The sequence below is a fragment of the Belonocnema kinseyi genome, chromosome 5 (assembly GCF_010883055.1).
Source record: "Belonocnema kinseyi isolate 2016_QV_RU_SX_M_011 chromosome 5, B_treatae_v1, whole genome shotgun sequence".
Lineage (NCBI taxonomy): Eukaryota > Metazoa > Arthropoda > Insecta > Hymenoptera > Cynipidae > Belonocnema > Belonocnema kinseyi.
Genome location: NC_046661.1, coordinates 138,794,899 through 138,811,942, shown reverse-complemented (window position 1 = coordinate 138,811,942; position 17,044 = coordinate 138,794,899). Strand labels below are relative to the sequence as shown.

Sequence of the window (17,044 nt, the reverse complement as noted above, 5' to 3'; positions counted from 1 at the left end):
TGCGGATAGAGGGTCCCTGTACCATGGGTTTCTGCTGAATATGGTTACAAAAATAAATAGGCAGTCGTGGACAATTGTCCAGGGGTGGTCCCGAAGGAATTAACCCCCAAGCGGAGGTGTGAAAACCATGCCCAAAGCTATATTGCACCTGGGTGACGTATCTAGAACGGTGACTCTGGGATACCGGGCGACCTCTCAGAGTGCGCAGCCTTATCCTTGCACGCGGGACTCTATAAGGATGGACGAACCCCTTTCCCTAGATTCTCGTGGGAACAAGAATGACAACACCAAATATAGTTGTAGGAAGTGCGGTTCAAAACAACAAAACGCGCAGGGCTCCCGACAATGGGTCGGCCAACAATGCCGAACAATCTAGAGCTGGGGGAGCCAATGAAAATGGATTCAATGCGATGGATCGGCGGGATCTCGTGACCTTCGGGTGGACGGAGCGACTGAATCACGACTTGCTAGAGTGCCGCAACGTCTGCGATACCATGCTGAACTACTCCGTAAAAGGGGCTATGTAAGCGGAACGCCTACTCTACCACAGCTAGAACATGCCGGCAACAGGGAAAGAGAGGCGACACTAAGACCAACCGCGGGCAGACATCCAATAGATGAAGAGCGATGCTTTACGAACCGGAGAAACATCAACACCAAGGTTTCTCTCATGCCAAAGATCTGGCTGAAATGGATGACGAGCTTCGTGGACATTTTTCCGGAGAATCCGACCTCTGGGCTATCAATTATCGTGTGTATAATGCAGCGAGAGCTTTGGCCGATGCGAACCGTAAAACAAAACCAACGGCTGATCATAAGACCAAAAGATGAATGCATCAACTTGCCATAAAGATAGGCTGGGCAAGACAGTACGCGTCCCGCATTCAGTGTGTGATTGACTACATCACATCTGGCAGGAATTTTACCGCCAAGGTTCGAATGTTCACGCGCGAATTCCGGACCCGTTATCACACACTTAGCAAGTCAAAGCTGCCGACCTTCAGACAGCATATTGTTGAGAGAATACGGATACTATCTGGCGCTAAGAGAAGTCTAGAGCGAAGGGAGAGGTGGGTCAGAGAAAATCAACAGTTTCTCTCTGACCCATCTCGACTCTTCCAAGACCCTCCAGTTACTGTCGAACACCCACCCAAACCAGAGGAGGTCGAAGTATTTTGAAGAGAAGTCTACGAAGTTCAGCATAGACTGGACGAAGACTCAGAAAATATAAAGAGCTTCAAGGAGTTATGTGTTGCCCTCATAACACCTGAGAAAGAATGCCCACCCATCAGTAAAGAGGAGGTGAAAAAAGTATTAAGAGGGATGAAGAACTATTCCGCACCGGGACCAGATTGTATCAAAACCTTCTGATGGAAGAAGCTTTGTTCAACCCATCAGCATTTGGCCCGTATTTTCACCTCATATTTAAAGTCGGAAGAGCCGATTCCAGAGTGGTTGGTGGAAGGGCGCACAATACTTCTGCTGAAAGTAGGTAACTTAGCTGACCAGGAGAATTAGAGGCCAATAACTTGTCTGAACACGCTTTATAAGATATTCACAGCTATCCTAAATGATAGGATTGTTCGGGCAATTGAACCTGTGTGGCAAGAAATGTATGAACAACGCAGCTCAAAGAAAGGCGTAGCCGGTTGTCGGGAGAACCTGCTCATCGATAGATGTGTCTGCAAAGATGCAGCATCCTACCAGCGTGACCTATCGATGGCCTAGATTGATTATCGGAAAGCTTTCAATTCGACATCCCATAGACTTATCATCTGTCTTTCGGAAATCTTAAAGGTTCATCCGCAAATAGTTGGGTGCATAGAGAGATTGATGCCGCTTTGGAAAACCAGATTTACTATCTCATCTGGCAAAAATCGTGTGAAAACTAACAAGGTCACGTTTCAGAGAGGTGTCTTTCAGGGCCACACCATGAGCCCACTCCTCTTTTGCCTTACATTATTGCCACTATTTCTAGCACTGCGCCATTCCGACGGGTACTTGTGCGGCAAACCTGCAGCTCGAAAGTACAAGGTCACTCACGTATTTTACATGGAACATCTTAAGATCTATGCTAAAAACAAAGAGCAACTACATTTAGCTCTAGGGATTGTCGAACGATATACTAAGGAAATTAGAATGGAATTTGAGTTAGATAAATGCGCCAAGGTTTATTTGAAGCGAGAAAAACTTAATGGCATCCCTGAGGATCCTGAGCTTGTTGATAGAAGCGCTATACGACATCTTTGCGCTGGAGAATCTTATACATACCTGGGCGTGCCACACAGCCGCATTCAGGATGTGACATCGATAAAGGATACTCTCCGAAGCCGATACAAACGTCTCATCCGACAGATTTGGTCTTTCGAACTGTCGGCGAGGAACAAAGTATCTGCAACGAACATGCTTGCCGTCCCGGTACTACTCTATTCATTTGGAGTAGTTCTATGGACGAAGAAAAAGCTCAGATCCCTTGATATCGGGGCAAGAAAGGTTATGCACATGAACAAAAGCATGCATCTTAAGTCTTCCGTTTCGCGACTGTACATCTCACGCCGTCAAGGGGGTCGCGGAATAATGCATCAAATCTTATCTATCTCGAGTGCTCACTCCTGAAAGCCCGGATTAAAAAAGCACAAGAGAAAAACTTTCGTGAACAGCTGCTCGATATGAGGATGCACGGTATCTTCCACAGAAATGTGCAGGATCAGTCAATGTCTTGTGAGCTAACGTTTGCTTTCCTTAAATCGCCCGGATTGAAGTCTGGTACAGAGGGTTTCATTTTTGCATGCCAAGACGGTGTAATTTCCACCTTAACATGCCGTCGGCACATTTTGAGCCAAGACATTCCCGATGATAGCTGCAGGGCGTGCCATGCACACCCCGAGCATTTAGCTCACATACTATTTAGTTGTCCAACACACGCGGGAACGACCTACATTCAAAGGCACAATGCGGCACTAAGAGTGCTTTATTACCATCTCTGTCACTCCTACGGCATTAACCTTAATAGCGCTTCTCTAAATGCTCCTAGGGAAATTGAGTCAATTGTCGAGAAGGGGAAGTGTCGCATATACTGGAACTTTTTATTCTCGACAATTGTTTCTGTTGCTTACTCGAGGCCTGACATGGCTCTTCTTGACTTCAAGAAGCGAACCATGTTTGTTATCGAATCTTCGGCACCAGCTGACAAAAACATCGTAACCAAGGAGAATGAAAAGAAAGAGAGGGGTCGAGACCTTATAAAGGAGTTGCAACGATTGTACCCGAAATATTCTGTTAAATTGATCGTCCTTATCGTCGGCGCGCTTAGAAGTGCTAAGCTTTCACTTGCTGATGGCCTAAAAAGCATCCCTGCGTGTCAACAATATGCTAGAACACTTGCGGGAAAAATTCAGAATGCGGTTGTCCTTGGGTCGCTCCGTGTTCTTAGGGTGCACGAGGTTTTTGCTGGATCGTCGTATTGATTCCTTTATAGACTGTAACCACCTATCTCACAGTCGTGAGACGTGGTGGTGGCTGAAATTTTACCGCGATTTCGCTGGAAGCGGGTGCAGTTTTCCAGATTAGCACCCGCTTCCGGCGAAATCCTGCGGTTGTCCTTATGACAAATTTTTAATTATATATATATGGAGCATTATTCCTGAAGTGTGTTATGCTTTTTCTTTCTATTATATCTATTGATTTTAATTTTTTAATTTTCATACACAAATGGCCATTTAGAATGATTCTTCTTTGGCATGTTGCGACTGAAAATAGTTAGGTAGTTCTGCAAAGACATCCGAGCGAAACCCTTCCTCGCACGCTTGTACAGGTAAATAACTACTGTAAATATAGTTGCTTGATTATTATTCCAATGGAAAGATTATGCAGCATTTTGAATGATGTTCGCACAATTTTTAGCAAAGTCAAGCGTCTGCTATTTCGGATTTCAAAGCGCTTCTATCAGTTGTATTTCTGTCAATTCCACAAAACATGTAAGCTTTGCAGACACTCGAAGCTCAAAAGAGTTAGGACCTTTAAGGACCGTTGAGTTTTCAGCACCTCAACCTCACACCAGCGATTGTGCAGCTCGCCGAAATTGTATTAAATCCACTTGATGGAATAGGAATATCAACCTTCCTCTCCTCTAAAAACCCTTTAGAGATTGATTGGCGGCATACTTTTTTAAGGCAGAACGCCTTCTGCCCAGCACTGCATCTCAATCAGGGAGCACTGCAAATGAAAACCCATTTTAATATGCCCTAGAGAAACAGTAATTCATATAGGGGTCTCCCTTGCTGCAGAAAACTACCGCCTAGTATTAGCCGTTTTTTCATCAGTTGAGTTTAAAGGCAGACAATTGACACGGCCGATCGAATGCATAGAATCATCCTGGGCGTTAAAAATTAATTGCTGCAGATTGTTTTTGACTAACTGTTTACTACCAAACCTTTTTCTAAAGTTAATAAAACAAAACGGACTTCATTTGTATTATGTTTTTAAAAGACAATGTGAAAGATATTGTATTCACAAGCTATAATCATTTAAAATTTCCAACATCCTGCCAGGTGACTCGAGAATAAATCAAAATCCGGAATTAGTAGTTCTGCAGATTATTCTTCTTAGAGAACAATATCGAATTGCCAAATTCTTGGCTAAACTAAATTTCGATTGTTCCGACGAGAAGATTTTCCAAGAAACAAGAAGAATTCTGATTGCTGTATATAAGATTATTTCATATAATGAGTCGCTGCCTTTAATTTTAGGTAAGATTGAAATTCACTGCATAAAATTTTCTTTTTAACTTTTATTTATTAATATAAAACTACTAAGTTCCAGAAAATAAATAAATTTCATTTATTACTAAGCGTTCATGGTTTATGGTTTTTATGCACGGTAGAACGGAAGTTATAATGGAATAAAACCCAATGAAATGGGATACAATAGGATAGAAGAAAATAGAAAACAATAGAAAATGATTTTAAAATGTTTACAATACGTGAAATGTGTGAAAAACATGTATTTCTTAGACTCATAACAGAGAATCATCAGTTATATAATTTTACCTTGAGAATAGGCGAACTTTTTTTCATTCCCACTGTTGTCGAAAAAGATGGACATTTTGATAATATGGCGAGGGGATTATTTAACCAGCCTCAAGATGGAGCTGATAAGTACTACGATAAAAAGGTGGTTAAAAAACGAATGTTTCCTTACATTATTTATTTCTAAGTCAATAAATATGATATATAATCCAGAATATTATCTTTCAGATCACTCTTTTTCGGCGCAAAGGCAGATTAACAAAGGATTTGGGAATTGATCTTCGAGTCTTGGATATTCAAAGAGATCGAGACCACGGTCTTCGACATTACATTGATTATCGTATTCTCTACGGACTTCCAGAAGCTTCTAACTGGGATGACCTTTTAGATTCAATTTCTTCTGAGGCATGATATTTTTTTATAGTTTTTTATCGTAAATGATAGTATGTTTCTCGAAATCTAGTTAAAATGTCCCCTTTTCAGGATATTAAAAAATTGTCTGAACTATGCGAGACTCCAGCTGATGTAGATTTATCAGTAGGATTGAATTTGGAAAAAAATATACCAAATTCTTCGGTGGGCCAACATTTCTCTATCTTTCGACTAAACAATTTATTAGAGCAAGGATAAGTGACCGCTCTGGTTTGAAAATGGAAATAGTGGAACAATTTTTACCCTAAGGGAGTAAAGATTTTATTTATCTGATTAAAAAGTCTGAATTGCAATATTGCTCTACAGGAATCCATGCTTAAATGTGAAGATATTCCTTCGATCGATTTATCATTATGGAAGGAAAGTACACACTAGCATAGTCAGGAACAAAAACAATGTAATATGTTTCTCGGCAATAGTTCCGCTCGATAAGAACTGTCAATTTTAATTCGAAGCAGTACGGAAAAATTTACAGAGCAATACTGATCCTCTTTAAAACATCTTCAAAAAGCTCAGTGTTTTGATCATTTTCTAAATTATTCAATACTAGCAAAACATACGCGCACTGAAGCGCACATGTAACTTCGTTTTATCACTTTATGTAATACAATTAAGTAATTTCGTAAAATTTCATAAAATTGTATAAATGTAAATTTTTCTTTATTTTCTGGCTTATTTTATTACAAGAGTAGTGTACCTAGGCCGCTTCGGCGGCATGCTTCTTTTCCGAGCAAAGCGACAGTGAACCAGCGACTAGTCATTTATCGACAGACAGAAATGGTTCGCGTCCGTACTAAGATGTCAGCAGTCCGTAAATTAAATCCATTAATTATCAATATTAATCAATATATCAAACACTATACCATAATTTATAAACTTTTTCACACTTTAAGATATTTGAAGAAAACCAAATTATACAGAAAACCTTATTCTGAAGAATTTGAAAACGAATTTAGGAGTGTTACCCCGTTTATTATGTGAACGTTTTCCCTCCTCCACTTCCACCCTATCATTTCTTAGGGATAACAAGAGTTGTTCAACTTTTAGACTAAATAAATTCATTTCCAACTAATAGTTGCATTTTTAACCCAAAGAAATGACATTTCTACCAAAAGAGATGAAATTTTAAATCAAAACAAGAATTTGCAACAAAAGTTAATTTTCGACATCGAAAGATTTTTCATTCAATAAAGAATAAACAATTCATCCATAACATTGAATTTTTAATCCCGCAAGACAATATTTCCACAAGAAATTGAATTTTTTACAAATAATATTAAACTTTCAACGAAAAGGATTAAAATTCATCTTAAGGAAATAGTTTTCAATTAAAAAAAGCCAAAAATATAAATTTCACACGACAAAATGAAATTTTCAGAAAGTACTTCAACTTACAAAACGAGTTAAATTTTCAACCTAAAACGATGCGTTTTTAACAAAACATGTAACAGTTGATAGTTTTACTAAAATATGTTTCAAGTTAAATCAAAAACAGCTAAATTTGAACACAAAAGCTGGATTTTTAACAAAATAGTTAAATCAAAAAAATATATAGTTTTAACCAAACAATTGCATTTTAAACAAAAGAGCGAAATTACTTGCTACGTATAAGTACCGCAGTCGCCCTAAATTTCTTTCTGTGTAGGTGATATCTTGGAGGAGATGAAGAGGGATGGCAGTGAGATCGCGAATGTCATCAAAATGTTTGGGGAGGTTTCTTGTTATATGGAAATGCTAGAGAACATAGATCGTTTATTAAGGTGGATAGAGAATTGGCTTCTAACACTTAACGGGAGAAAGTGTTCAGTACTTCACCTGGGAAAACAAAATCCCTGCAATGAGTATTGCTTGGGTGGAACACTGATCAAGGCAATCTCCTCGCAGGTGGACCTGAGGCAACTATCTTTAGTAAACTCAAACAGGAAGAGCAAATAAAGAAAATTTCAAGAAAAGTAAACTCTCATGTATAGGGTACGCAAATCCTTCCGCTTTTTAGCGCCCCAACTGTCGGAGCAGATTTCCAAAACGTATGTTAACCCTCTTTGGAATTCTCATTACAGATCTGATCTCCATCCTTTAAGAAGGATATCAATACCCTGCAAAGTTTGCTACGCTGGGCATCTAAAATACCGGTGGGCATGAAGCATCTCACATATGAGCAACGACTTGCTGAACTAGAGCTACTTCAAAGCTGCCATAGTTAAAAACCTAAAGAGAACATGGGCATCTCATCGAGACGTTCAAACTATTAGGTTGTGCCTATGACTCTCCTGACCTAGAAAAGATCCCTACCACGAATATGAATCCGCACTTGCGGGAAATTGTTTCAAGCTATATAGCGAAGTTCCTTTCATTATGTGTAGATCAAACTTATTACCTATTCGAGTGATTCGAAACTAAAATTAACTACCCATGAATTTTATCGAGGCAACGTAAAAAAGTACATTCAAAAATATCTTGGATGACTACTGTTTTCGTGGTGACACTGTGCTGTGAATTCCAACGTCTATGCTTTGTTGAGTTAAGTGCTAGTTTAAAAAAATGATTTCATTCGCATTTTTATCTATTTTAAAGCATATTATTTTAGCTTCTCCAATAATGTTAATAAAAAGTTCTTGAGCACACAGTGAATAAAATATACTATTTGTTATTTACTGAAGGCCCAAACTTAAATACAATGTCGTACCATCTTACAAAGTCGTACCATCGATGATGCAGCAGCTTATACTAAATTGACCAAAAACGTCATTGGCAACGTCCTTGTCAGTTAGAGAAGTTCTGTCAACTAGGGATGCGGATGTCGAGAAAAATCTTAGAGTGTGCTAGACAAGCGCAGAAACGGAATCAGATAATCGTGAGAGTTTTCTCTACTTGCAAATCCCACAATTCCAACGAGGATGCAAACTTCATTCATCTCGACAACGCCAATAAAAGAGGATCCATCTGTTGAGCCTGCTTTCTCGAAAATTTTAACTAAGCTAAGTAACATCTTTAAAAGACTTAATAATATGGAGGAAGACTCTGGTATATTTAATAATGACGCCTTCGGTTTGACTTGGAAAGATCTCTAAATTAAACGATTGTCTGGTAAGTAAATTTTAGTCTGTTAGAGGTAAGATCTATAATCATAAATCATCTTATAAAAAACTTGCAGAAGATAATAAACAGCCCAAGGATAATTTGCACTGTTTAAAAACTGTTTATGAGAAACGTATTAGTTATCCTGAAAAATTGAACTAAGGCAGAGAAGAAATCAACCCAAGTCAAAGTTCAGAGGAAATTGTAACTGAAATTGTTACTTAACCAAACCGCCCAAACAACATCATCTTTTTTGGCGTGCCGGAATCTTCAGCTAGTGGTTGACGGTTTCCGTGCAGGAAATTGGCAAAGAAAACTGTAAATAATCTTGCAAACAAACCTGTATGCGAGTTAAAATTTGAATTATCCTATACATGTTCCTTCACAGAGCCAATTGAGGTGTGCATTCATGTACAGGAACATGTTCGGGATCCTATAGATGAACCTGCGTAAAAACTAATTCGCACGATTTTACTAATAGCAGGGCTCTCTCGATGGTGCGTCGAATCTTCAAGGGAATAAAAGGAAGGCACCTTTCTAGCTGTAAGTGACATGACTTTTCGCAATAGATTGCTGTGCAGGTGCTTTTGCAGGATCATTTATTATTTATTATTATTATTATTATTATTAAGGATCCTTATTAGAACCGAAAAGATCATCTCAACAGGTTCGTGTGCAATTTCGTGTACAAGAACACGAGCAGGGTCCTCCAAAGTACCTGTACAAGAGATTTTAGCTGATCTATCTCTGTGCTACAGCGGAAATCAAAATATAAAGTAGACATAAATTTTCATACGGATCAAACTATTATGCAACGAGACCACTACAGGAAACTGAAAAAAGGAACTTGAGAAATTGAGAAACAAAGGCTAAGAAAACAAGAAAATCAATTTCGGGTAAGGAATTCCGAAGATTGTGGACTCTAATTCTCAATCTGTAAGGAAGTAAGTCCCGCGACCTGACAGCACCCTAACTTAACTACTTTGTCCGCTACTTTTCTTCAAATATATTATCAAAATGTCGGCGGGAGGGGGGCTACGTATTAATTTTCGTCGCGTCCGAAGCGTTTCGGAAATAACTGTAACAAAATGGTACATTATTGTACTTACTAAAACATGGCTTCGCGGGGGTATAGAAAACGCAGTCCGAGAACTAAATGAATATAAATATTTTAGAAAAGATAGGAATTTTTTGAAAAGACAATACGAGATGGGAGGCGAAGTGTTGATAACAGTTAGGCCCGAAATTTATAGCGAGCATGAGGTAGAATGAGCACGCATCATCAATTGTAGACATTTTAATCCCACAAGCTAAACTCCTGTTATCTTTGACTATGATTTTACCAGTATATTTTTAACGTGTAGTAAAGATGGGGTAAAAGTAAATTTCAAACCTAATGTAAAGAGAAAAGTTTGGAAAGCTGCATAACTTAGAGATCAAAATTTTTCATTTTTAAATCTCAAGCAATTAAATACTGTAAAAAAGTTACATAGTGGATTATTAGATCTAGTCGTCCCTAGTGAATCTCAGAACACAATAGCTGTATGTACAGGCCCGTCCTGGGTAGAAATTGCCTCTTTATGCCTAAACTAAATATTGGCTCTCACGAGGCCGCAGCCATATTTCCTAGCTGGAAGAATCTTGGCTTTCCCTCTGCTGGCCCTCGACAGGTCATTGCCGTATACTGCTTGTCTTAGATTATTTATATACTCACTTTTTAACACTATATTTTTAAATTAAACTAGATACAAAATTTTATTCATAAAGATATATTTAAAAAATAACTTCTATCAATTAATTATTTTCTTGAAGGTACCTTGTAAAGCCCTCGACAGGTAAAACAGGTAATGCAGCTGTGAGTGCAAAAAGGTACATTAATGTTCTTATGCTTAATTATGCTTAAATTTAAAAAAAAGAACACATTAAAAAAAATTACCGCGATGCAAACTTTGAAAAATTTCATTTTTTTATGAAAAAATTAAAAACATTTGGTGTCTTAAAAATTTGAAAAGAAATTTTCTTATAGATCGATTTAATTTGAAATCACGTAAGTACGTTTAAAAATAATTTATAACAAATCGAGCTTCAAAAACCTTTTTTCCTAATTTCTAAAGTATTGGATGAGTGCCATCAAGCATTTATGATACTGCACTCAGCGTGGCATTGTAGCTGTGGTTATTAGGCGCTCGACTTATAAGCCTGCGGTGCGTGCGTTCGATTCTCAGCATTTGCGGATATTTTAGTAAACTGCATTTATCTTTAGTTATTAGTAATAAGTCTCCTCTAGTAAAATTTAACAATAAGTTTAGATTTAGAATAACGTACGGAGAATAGTTAATAATCGAAAATGTATTTTACAATTGGATTAGTATTTTCTTTCTTTGAATAAAAATTTTTGGTAATAGATTATGGCAATGTGCTGGTTAAACTTTAATACTACTGCAACCATAGCATCACACTTCAGAATTTTAAAGCATAATCAATATTTATATATTTTAATAATATTTTATTTCAATCTACAAAATAAAACACAGTAGCATATGCTTTTGAATAGTAGTGTGTGAGGGGCTATCTAAATTCTATAAAGACCCTATTAATAGGCCCTCATTGGGTTGCCTACTGATGACCTCGCTAGCTGAGCGTGACGCTTTCGCTTACGCCCTCGATAGATTGCCACTTTAGGGCCTCGATAGAAAATCTAGACAGAGCCTCTTGAGAACCAAGTTATAATTTCTACCCGGGATTGGTTACAAAATGAGCATATTTCATTAGATTTTGGAAAAGCGAATTAACAACCACTGCTCCCAACATGGACATTTTGCACTACTGCGCATGCGATGCATAAGGCGCGTCATTGGCTGCCATTCATGCACTTATTTGAAATGTTAAGAAGTACAATTTTTTAATTTATTATTAATAATTTGAAATAATTACATTTTAATTATATTATATATATATTGCAATTATTATATATTATTCTATTATATTATTATTATATATTCTAATTATATTCTTATTCTGATATGTTAAAGTGGTACGTGTATGGTTTTTAACATATACTGAGCATTAAGTTGAAAAATGAAATCCGTATTCAATTGATGAAAAATTATATCACGACATCGCTTAATGAAAGTATGTATTTTTAACCAAAAAAAAATCTACCCTCTGCGAGGTCACATGCTTATCGCGCCCTGGGCGCGCGGCTTGCTTCGCTTGGAGGTTTGACAAGAGTATTTTCATTTTCTTATTTTTAGCATTAAAAATATTCATCCAATTTAAATAAAAGCTGCTAAAAAAATTTACTTTTTTTCATTTCGAATTCTATTTTTTACGATTGAAGCAAAAACAATGTATCCTATCAAAAATGATTCATGACAAATTTGAATGAGTTTTTGCTATTTTTTAGAATAGTATCCTTTGGCTATTTATTTATTTTATGGCTCGTTTCATTTATCAAAAAATTTTATTTTATTTTTTTTATGCTGTATTTTACGAATAAAATAAAAACTGCACATCCTATCAAAAAATAATTATTTAAAATTTTTATCTCTTTTCTAGATAAACAAGTTTTTTCTCATTATTTTTTTCATAGCTTGTGCAGTTATTCCAAAACTTTAACTTTTTATTTTTAATACGTTTACGATTAAAAACAAAAACTACGTGTCCTATCGAAAAAATAATTAATGACAAATTTTTAAATCTTTCCAGGGAGCGCAATTTTAGTTCATTCGTTTTTTCGTATCTTGCATAGCATGACCGCAAAATGGAAGTTTAGACTTTTTAATATTTTTTTTATAATCAAAATTTACAAACTTTCCGACAAAATTAGAAAGTTCTTATGATAATCTTTTATTACTTTAAAAAATGAACGTTTTTCTTCTCTAGACTTTTTTTCATATCGTGCGTTGTTTGGCTCAAAATGTTCATTTTATTTTGCTTTTTATCGGATTTCGAAATTCTGTGACTGATAATTTTCGTTTTATCGATAAAAGTCAAAAGGATCAATTTTTTAAGTTTCCGATTGCCATAAACAGCCGTACATAGAATTTTTAAATTTTAAAGAAAAATAATCTGAAATATTTCGAAAATGCGCTCAATTTTTGAATTTCCATTTAAAATAGCTGGATTACGAACTTGTTCTTTCTTTTTAGGCCTTAAAAAGTGCGCGAAAGCAGAATCACTTGCGATCAATTTTTCGAAACAGAACGTTAAATAGTTAATTTTCAATCGAAACAGGTTAATTTTTAATTACACAGTTGCATTATCAGGTACTGGTGAAACTAAAGAAATGGAAACATAATAGGGAGGTGATGACAAAAAAGAGGTTGGGTGAGAAAAAAATAAGAAATAGTAAAAAGCAAAAAGAGACGAGAAATGAAAGTAGGGAAGAATAAAAGATACGTGTCTGAAATATAACAGAATTTGAGGGAAAGGATAGAAAAATTATGAGAAATTTCTCACAATAGGATGTGCTAATAATTCTGGAGACGTGGATAGATGAAAAGGGATGGGAAAAAGTGAGAGGAAGGTTACCAAGAGGTTACAAATAGCAAGTTCAAAATGCAAAGAGGGAGAATAAAAAGGGCAGAAAAATGGGAAGAATGGCGATGGGAGTAAGCAACGAATGTAAAATAGGGAAAGATAAGAAAAGGCAAGAGAAAAGAAAAAAGGAATAATAGTAGAAGAGGTAAAGATGGGAGGAGAGCAGTGGAAGATATTGGGGATTTATGTGAACGGTGATTTTCAGGAGAATGTAGAGGAGATGAAAGAAATAATTTAAAAAATGAGGACAAGATTTGGCTTCTAAGAGGTGGAGATTTCAATGCGGTTTATTTTGATGGAAATAAAGAGGGAGATAAGGAAGGAGAATATACACGCACAGGAGGAAAGAGGTGAACGTTGATTGATTATATGATAGTGGATTATGAGGTAAGAGAGAAGGTCAAGAAACTAGAGTTAGATGAGTACATTAATTCAGATCACCTTCCCTTATTAGTGACATTAAAGGGAGAAAAAATGTAATAGCAGTATAAACAAAAAGGGAGCAAAGGTGAAAAGTGTAGAAAAAGGGAATTGTAAATTTTCAACTAAAAAAAATGAATTTTCAATCAAGCAGTTCTACTCTTAACCAAATAGTTTAATTTCTTACTAAATTTATGCATTTTCAAGAAAAAAATACAAATTTTCATTAAAACGAATGAATTTTCAACAAAAAAGTTCACCTTCATTCAGAAATGATTAATTTTTCATTAAATAGTTGCGTCTTTTCAGAAAAAGATTAGTTTTGTAAACGAAAAACTTAACTCTAAACAAAAATTAAAATAGTTAAATATTCAGTTAAAGAACTAATCTTTAATGCAAAGAAAAACTAATTTTTCACCAAAGAAAGAAATATGTAAAAAACGAAATTAATTTTTAACTCAAGGTATGAATCTTAACTTAAAAGTTTAATTTTTTTGAGAACTTCAATTCATAAATATAATTCAATTTATATTTACAATTTTCAAACATTTCAATCAGTTTCACAGGAATTTCAACAAATTTATACAGAAATTTTTGGAATAAAATAAATTTTATTTCTAGTCATTTTTACGGATTTTAATAATTTCAAAGGATATGAAGGATTTAATAATGTTTCAAAGGATTTCACAGAATTTTTTTGGTTTCTCAAATTTTCGAGGGACTTAAAAAATGTTCACAATGTTTGTAAGTATTTTAAAATTTGTATAGCATTTAAAAATTTTTAATGGATTTATAGAAAATTTTAGGAATTGGTAACTATTTAAAAGATTTTGAAGCTTTATAATATTTTTAAAGAATTTCAATAATGCTTGTAATCCTGTTATCGACTTCTGTTAAGGGTAGTTTGCAATTTTTAATAAAATTTTCTTTCTTTTCGTCGGTCTTAATCTTTTTGTAACACTTAATTCATTTTCCAATTTGAAAATATATATTATTAATAATATAATTTGATAATCAATAACAAGAAAATATAAGTATACACCTGTTGCAAAATTATTTAGTTCCTGATATTCCTTGATATTTTACTTTCAGACTTTTTAAACAACTCCACAATTTTATTATACACAAGACTTCTTATATTTCGATTATATCCAAAATCGATGTGGTTGACTGGCCTCATGAATCTTTGAATAACATTAGGCAGCCTTTTCATTAATAACTCCACGTCCTAAAATATTGACACGAATAAATTGTTTAAACAAATATCAAATTTTAATACAGTTGAACCTCGATTATCCGATCTTCGATTATCCGAGGCTCCGCGTTATCCGAGGCAACGGGACTCATCCAAGCACTCCGCATTAACCGAGGTGTATGCTCGCATAATCCGGAGAATCATTAATAAAACAGATATTGCAGCTGAAAAAGTTTATATTTATTTTTCTATTTAAAATATATCAAAAATAAATAACTCTTCCGAATTTTGTACTTCTTCCGTATTATCCGAGTTTTCGCTTATCCGCGGTATTTCCTCCCCACATTATCTCGGATAATCGAGGTGCTACTGTACAAAAAAAAATAAAAAGCTTACCAAAGGATCTGCACAAAAATCATTTTTGCCTTGGAAAATGACCATGGGCATTGTAACTTCTTCCAATGGATAATCTGGAGGGTCACTTGAATTATATGCGATCATATTTTTCTCACTACCATAGTCATATTGTCGGAAAGTATCTGCAATCAATAAATTTTAATTATTTAAAAAATTCATTAACTATTTATTTTATTTATTTTATTAATAATTTCATATTTACTGGGATTAAGAACACCAAGCCCGTAATGAAGGACTTGTTTAGAAGAAATTCCTCCAAGTAAGAATGGTGCACCCATTTTAATTGCTTGCTAAAAAAACATATATTTATTAAATTGAATACTGAATACACAGTATGTAAGTGTTTAATAAATTCTTACTTCATTGTCATTTGAGTGACCAGGACCCACAAATGCATAAATTGCATTGAAGATTACAGGAATAATTATATGCATCTTGAGCAATTTTGTTACTAAAATTGTCAATAAGGCTATCGTTGTTACATCAAAATGACCAAATCGTTCTAAGATGGGCTGAAAATTACAAAAAGTTATAAAAATTTATATTTATTTTAATCAAATTTACAGTGATAATAAATACTTGCACTCACTACTAGTAGTTTCGTGATTGTTGGCAATACCATCTTCCCACCGCCCTGCATGTTTCCCAAAAATGCAACAGGTCCCATTTTTGCAGCCAAACGAATTTTTTTATTATAATCAGGTTTCAGAGCCCCCATAACAAGTGATGCAGTACATCCTTGTGAAAAACATCCCAGATATAATTGACTTTTTCCAGTTTTTTTCAAAATCATATCTATTGTAGCCGGCATGTCATAAATTCCAATTTCGTGCCAACTGAAGAGAAACGTTATTTGTATTATTTTAAAAAGCCTTTTAGAACATATATTTTTAATTTAAATATAATTTTAAAAAAGTTGAAAAAGTTTGAAAAAGTTGAAAAAGTTTTGAAATAATGGTTCTGTTCCGAACTGAAACAACAATTGAGCAGAGACTGGTAATTTACCGACAGACGATAATGGTTAGTGCCTGTGCTATTTCAGTAGTTTTTTTGCACTTTTTTGTTGGCTGCTACCCCCATTCTTCCTATATTACTCGAAAGTTCTAGAACTTTCAGATACGCCTAGCCCATTTCGCCACCTACGTGGAACCTTTGAATCTAGGTCGGTAATTAATTCTATTATTAGCACAGACACGAACCATTATCGTATGTCGGTAAATGACCATTTGCTGGTTTTTCGCCTAGGTCACCTATATATGCTATTAATTTATGATATCAAAGTGATTTATCCCATTCAACAATTCGTGTAATATTTAAAGCTTTTAATTTTTCATATTTCTTATTCCAATTACAAATTAAAGTTTTAGATACGCACTTTTAAAATAGTTTAATTCTTGAAACCTGAAAAATAAATTAGAAAGGTGCTAAAAAAAGCCTCCCTAAAGGAAAGTGGAGAAATATTTTATCGTATTTGAAATTTTTCATTTCAATTTAAAATATAAAATATTTAGAACAGTTCTGATGCGTTTTAATGTAACTAATCTAGAAAAATGTTTTAAACGAATAAAATACAAACAACTATTTTTGTTTCTAAAAGTTACCCTGAAATATTTATATTGAGAATTCCATTGCTATTAAGAAAACTTCTCGGTTGCCCACTGTTGCCATATGTAATTCTTTTACTAACATTTTACTATATGTCGATAAAACAGGGAGGTCGGTAACGTTTACACTATCATTTTATCATCTGTCGGTAAAACAGAAGTTAGGTATTTTTATATGGTCATTTTATTATCCACCGATAAAGCAGGGTAAATTAAATAAAAATAACGATAAATCAGGTAATTTTATCCTATTATTTTACCATCAGTCAGTAAAACAGGGAGGTCGATATTTTTTAGCTTAGGATTTTAATTTCAGTCGACAATTCAGA

The 17,044-nt window shown here is 35.0% G+C and overlaps 2 protein-coding genes across 2 annotated transcripts in view; one reads left to right on the top strand and one right to left on the bottom strand.

The window, feature by feature from the left end:
* The first annotated feature begins 5,097 nt into the window (after window positions 1-5,097).
* On the top strand, window positions 5,098-5,438 carry LOC117173915 (peroxidase-like). The gene is made up of 2 exons (XM_033362562.1): window positions 5,098-5,172; window positions 5,256-5,438. Exons 1-2 carry the CDS (start codon window positions 5,113-5,115, stop codon window positions 5,436-5,438), a joined length of 243 nt encoding a protein of 80 aa, XP_033218453.1. The 5' UTR covers window positions 5,098-5,112.
* Window positions 5,439-14,556: 9,118 nt separating this feature from the next.
* The window catches only part of LOC117173914 (lipase 3-like), an 18,315-nt gene continuing 15,827 nt past the window's right edge, over window positions 14,557-17,044 (bottom strand). The window contains exons 6-10 of the mRNA XM_033362561.1: window positions 15,701-15,947; window positions 15,471-15,623; window positions 15,314-15,401; window positions 15,091-15,233; window positions 14,557-14,727 (exon numbers count right to left, since the gene is read on the bottom strand). Coding sequence (XP_033218452.1) covers window positions 14,557-14,727; window positions 15,091-15,233; window positions 15,314-15,401; window positions 15,471-15,623; window positions 15,701-15,947 — 802 coding nt within the window. The remainder of the gene's footprint in view (window positions 14,728-15,090; window positions 15,234-15,313; window positions 15,402-15,470; window positions 15,624-15,700; window positions 15,948-17,044) is intronic.

Excerpts from the sequence above, each read along its gene's own strand:
- LOC117173915 (XM_033362562.1), top strand. The coding sequence starts at position 5,113 with ATGGCGAGGGGATTATTTAACCAGCCTCAAGATGGAGCTGATAAGTAC. Across the intron at positions 5,173-5,255 it reads ATAAGTACTACGATAAAAAG|ATCACTCTTTTTCGGCGCAA; the intron begins GTGGTTAAAAAA and ends ATTATCTTTCAG.